This window comes from Vombatus ursinus, unplaced genomic scaffold (assembly GCF_900497805.2).
Source record: "Vombatus ursinus unplaced genomic scaffold, bare-nosed wombat genome assembly UNPS02002358.1, whole genome shotgun sequence".
NCBI classification, from domain to species: domain Eukaryota; kingdom Metazoa; phylum Chordata; class Mammalia; order Diprotodontia; family Vombatidae; genus Vombatus; species Vombatus ursinus.
The window spans coordinates 3149-4848 of NW_020942136.1; the positions used below are offsets into that span (position 1 = coordinate 3149).

A 1700-nucleotide genomic window follows, 5' to 3' on the forward strand; every position below is an offset into this window, starting at 1 on the left:
AGGCGGTCAGGCCAGGGGCAGGCAGTCAGGATGGGTGGGTGGTCAGGCCAGGGGCAGGCGGTCAGGACAGGGGCTGGCGGTCAGGACGGGGGCTGGCGGTCAGGACAGGGGCAGGCAGTCAGGACAGGCAGGCAGGAGGACCAAGAGGGCCAGAGTGAGCGGTCAGCTTTGAGCCCAGACCAGAGCAGGTCACAAGTCAGGTGAGAGCCTCTGAGATGGCCCCCAAGGTGGTATGGTGGCTGCTTTGGCCTCATGAGCTTGGGCAGAGGTGCCAGCTCAGCCTTGGGAAGCGCGGGCCTGGCCATGTGCCTTGGTGTGTGTGTCCGCAACGGCTGTAGGCCGATTCTGGCTACACAGAAGATTTCTGGGGGAGTCTGGGCCCTCCCTCATTGCCCAGCCCTGGCCCTTCACTGGTCCTCAGGAATGAGAATGAGAGTGACTAATCTAATGACCTAGAGCAGACCTAGGGGACTGGTGCTGTTTTTACCCCCATTTCACAGAAGAGGAAACTGAGGCAGGCAACAGTGAAAGGACTGGCCCAGGGCCAGACAGCTGGTCAATATCTGAGGCGGGGCTAGAGTGAGGGTCTTCCTGACCCCGAGACTGGCGGTTTCTTTGTTAGCCCTAAGCTAGGTTTGGTTTTTGTCCTTCTCGGGGAGTGTTGGGGAAAGTTATTTCTCATCTATATGTTAGAGCCACAACCAAACTTAGTTGTTTTCTGTCTCTGGACTTTTCCTTGTGATGAGCTGTTTGTGGAATGTCCAAGGATGAATTTTCCCAGACTCTAGAGGTGCTTTCTCCTTGTACTGTCCCACTAAGGACGGAGGGCCCCAAGCCTTGGGCAGCTCCGTCAGCCCCTCTCTGGGTCCACAGACCCTGGCCGGCCCCCTCGTGGGGCCTGGGCGGGGGACCTGTGTGCACGGTCCCTTTTGCCACCATTGATTGCCAAGGGCACCCCCCGCCTTGGGTGCACAGCACTGGTGGCTTTCTTCTTTTGGATGGTGCTGGAATGGGGGCCTTCTCTGTACACCCGATATCGCTAACAGGAGAGGCGTGTTGTGCTCTGCACGGCCAGGCCTCCTTCTGTCTGAGGCACAGTTTCAGGGAAGACCCCCCCACCCCCTTTTAGGACACAGGGAAAAGGTGATAGCAGAGGTGGAGCTTAGACCTGCTCCAGCCCCACAGAGGGGCCCGTGTATTTGGGGATGTCTATGCGTCCTGGTTCACTTTGGCGTTTAGCTGGTGTGTGTCCAGTGAGGACGCTTCCAGGTGAGGCCTTCCTGGGAGGCTCTGGGTGCCTCCCCGCCCTTGGAGGCTGCCCATCGGGAGAGATGGGTGTTCAGGAGGAGGCTCCTATATTGTGGGGATCCTGCAGGGACAGACCTCCCCCGAGGCCTTGGGTCAGTCGGCTCTCAGGGACTGAACACGTGGTGCGTGTGTAATGTACCAAGAAGAGGGTCCTGGGGGCTGCCGGACGGCTCCTGTGTACCGGGCGCCTGGCCCAGGGTGCCAGGGCCCGTCCTGTCTCTGAAATCTGACGCCTCTGCCCTCTCTCTCCGGCCAGGAGTACTCCTCCAAGCAGCTGACCAACCTGGTGAATGTGTGCCTGGGCTCTCACATCAACAAGAAGGCGCGGCAAAAGCTCCTCGCGGCCATAGACGACATCGACAGGCCCAAGAGATAGTGAGCCAGGGGCGCCG

The 1700-nt window shown here is 59.8% G+C and overlaps 1 protein-coding gene across 1 annotated transcript in view; it reads left to right on the top strand.

The window, feature by feature from the left end:
- The window catches only part of LOC114048592 (syndetin-like), a 4795-nt gene extending 3101 nt beyond the window's left edge, over window positions 1–1694 (top strand). The window contains exon 5 of the mRNA XM_027869631.1: window positions 1565–1694. Coding sequence (XP_027725432.1) covers window positions 1565–1684 — 120 coding nt within the window. The 3' untranslated portion in view covers window positions 1685–1694. The remainder of the gene's footprint in view (window positions 1–1564) is intronic.
- The last annotated feature ends 6 nt before the right edge of the window (window positions 1695–1700 follow it).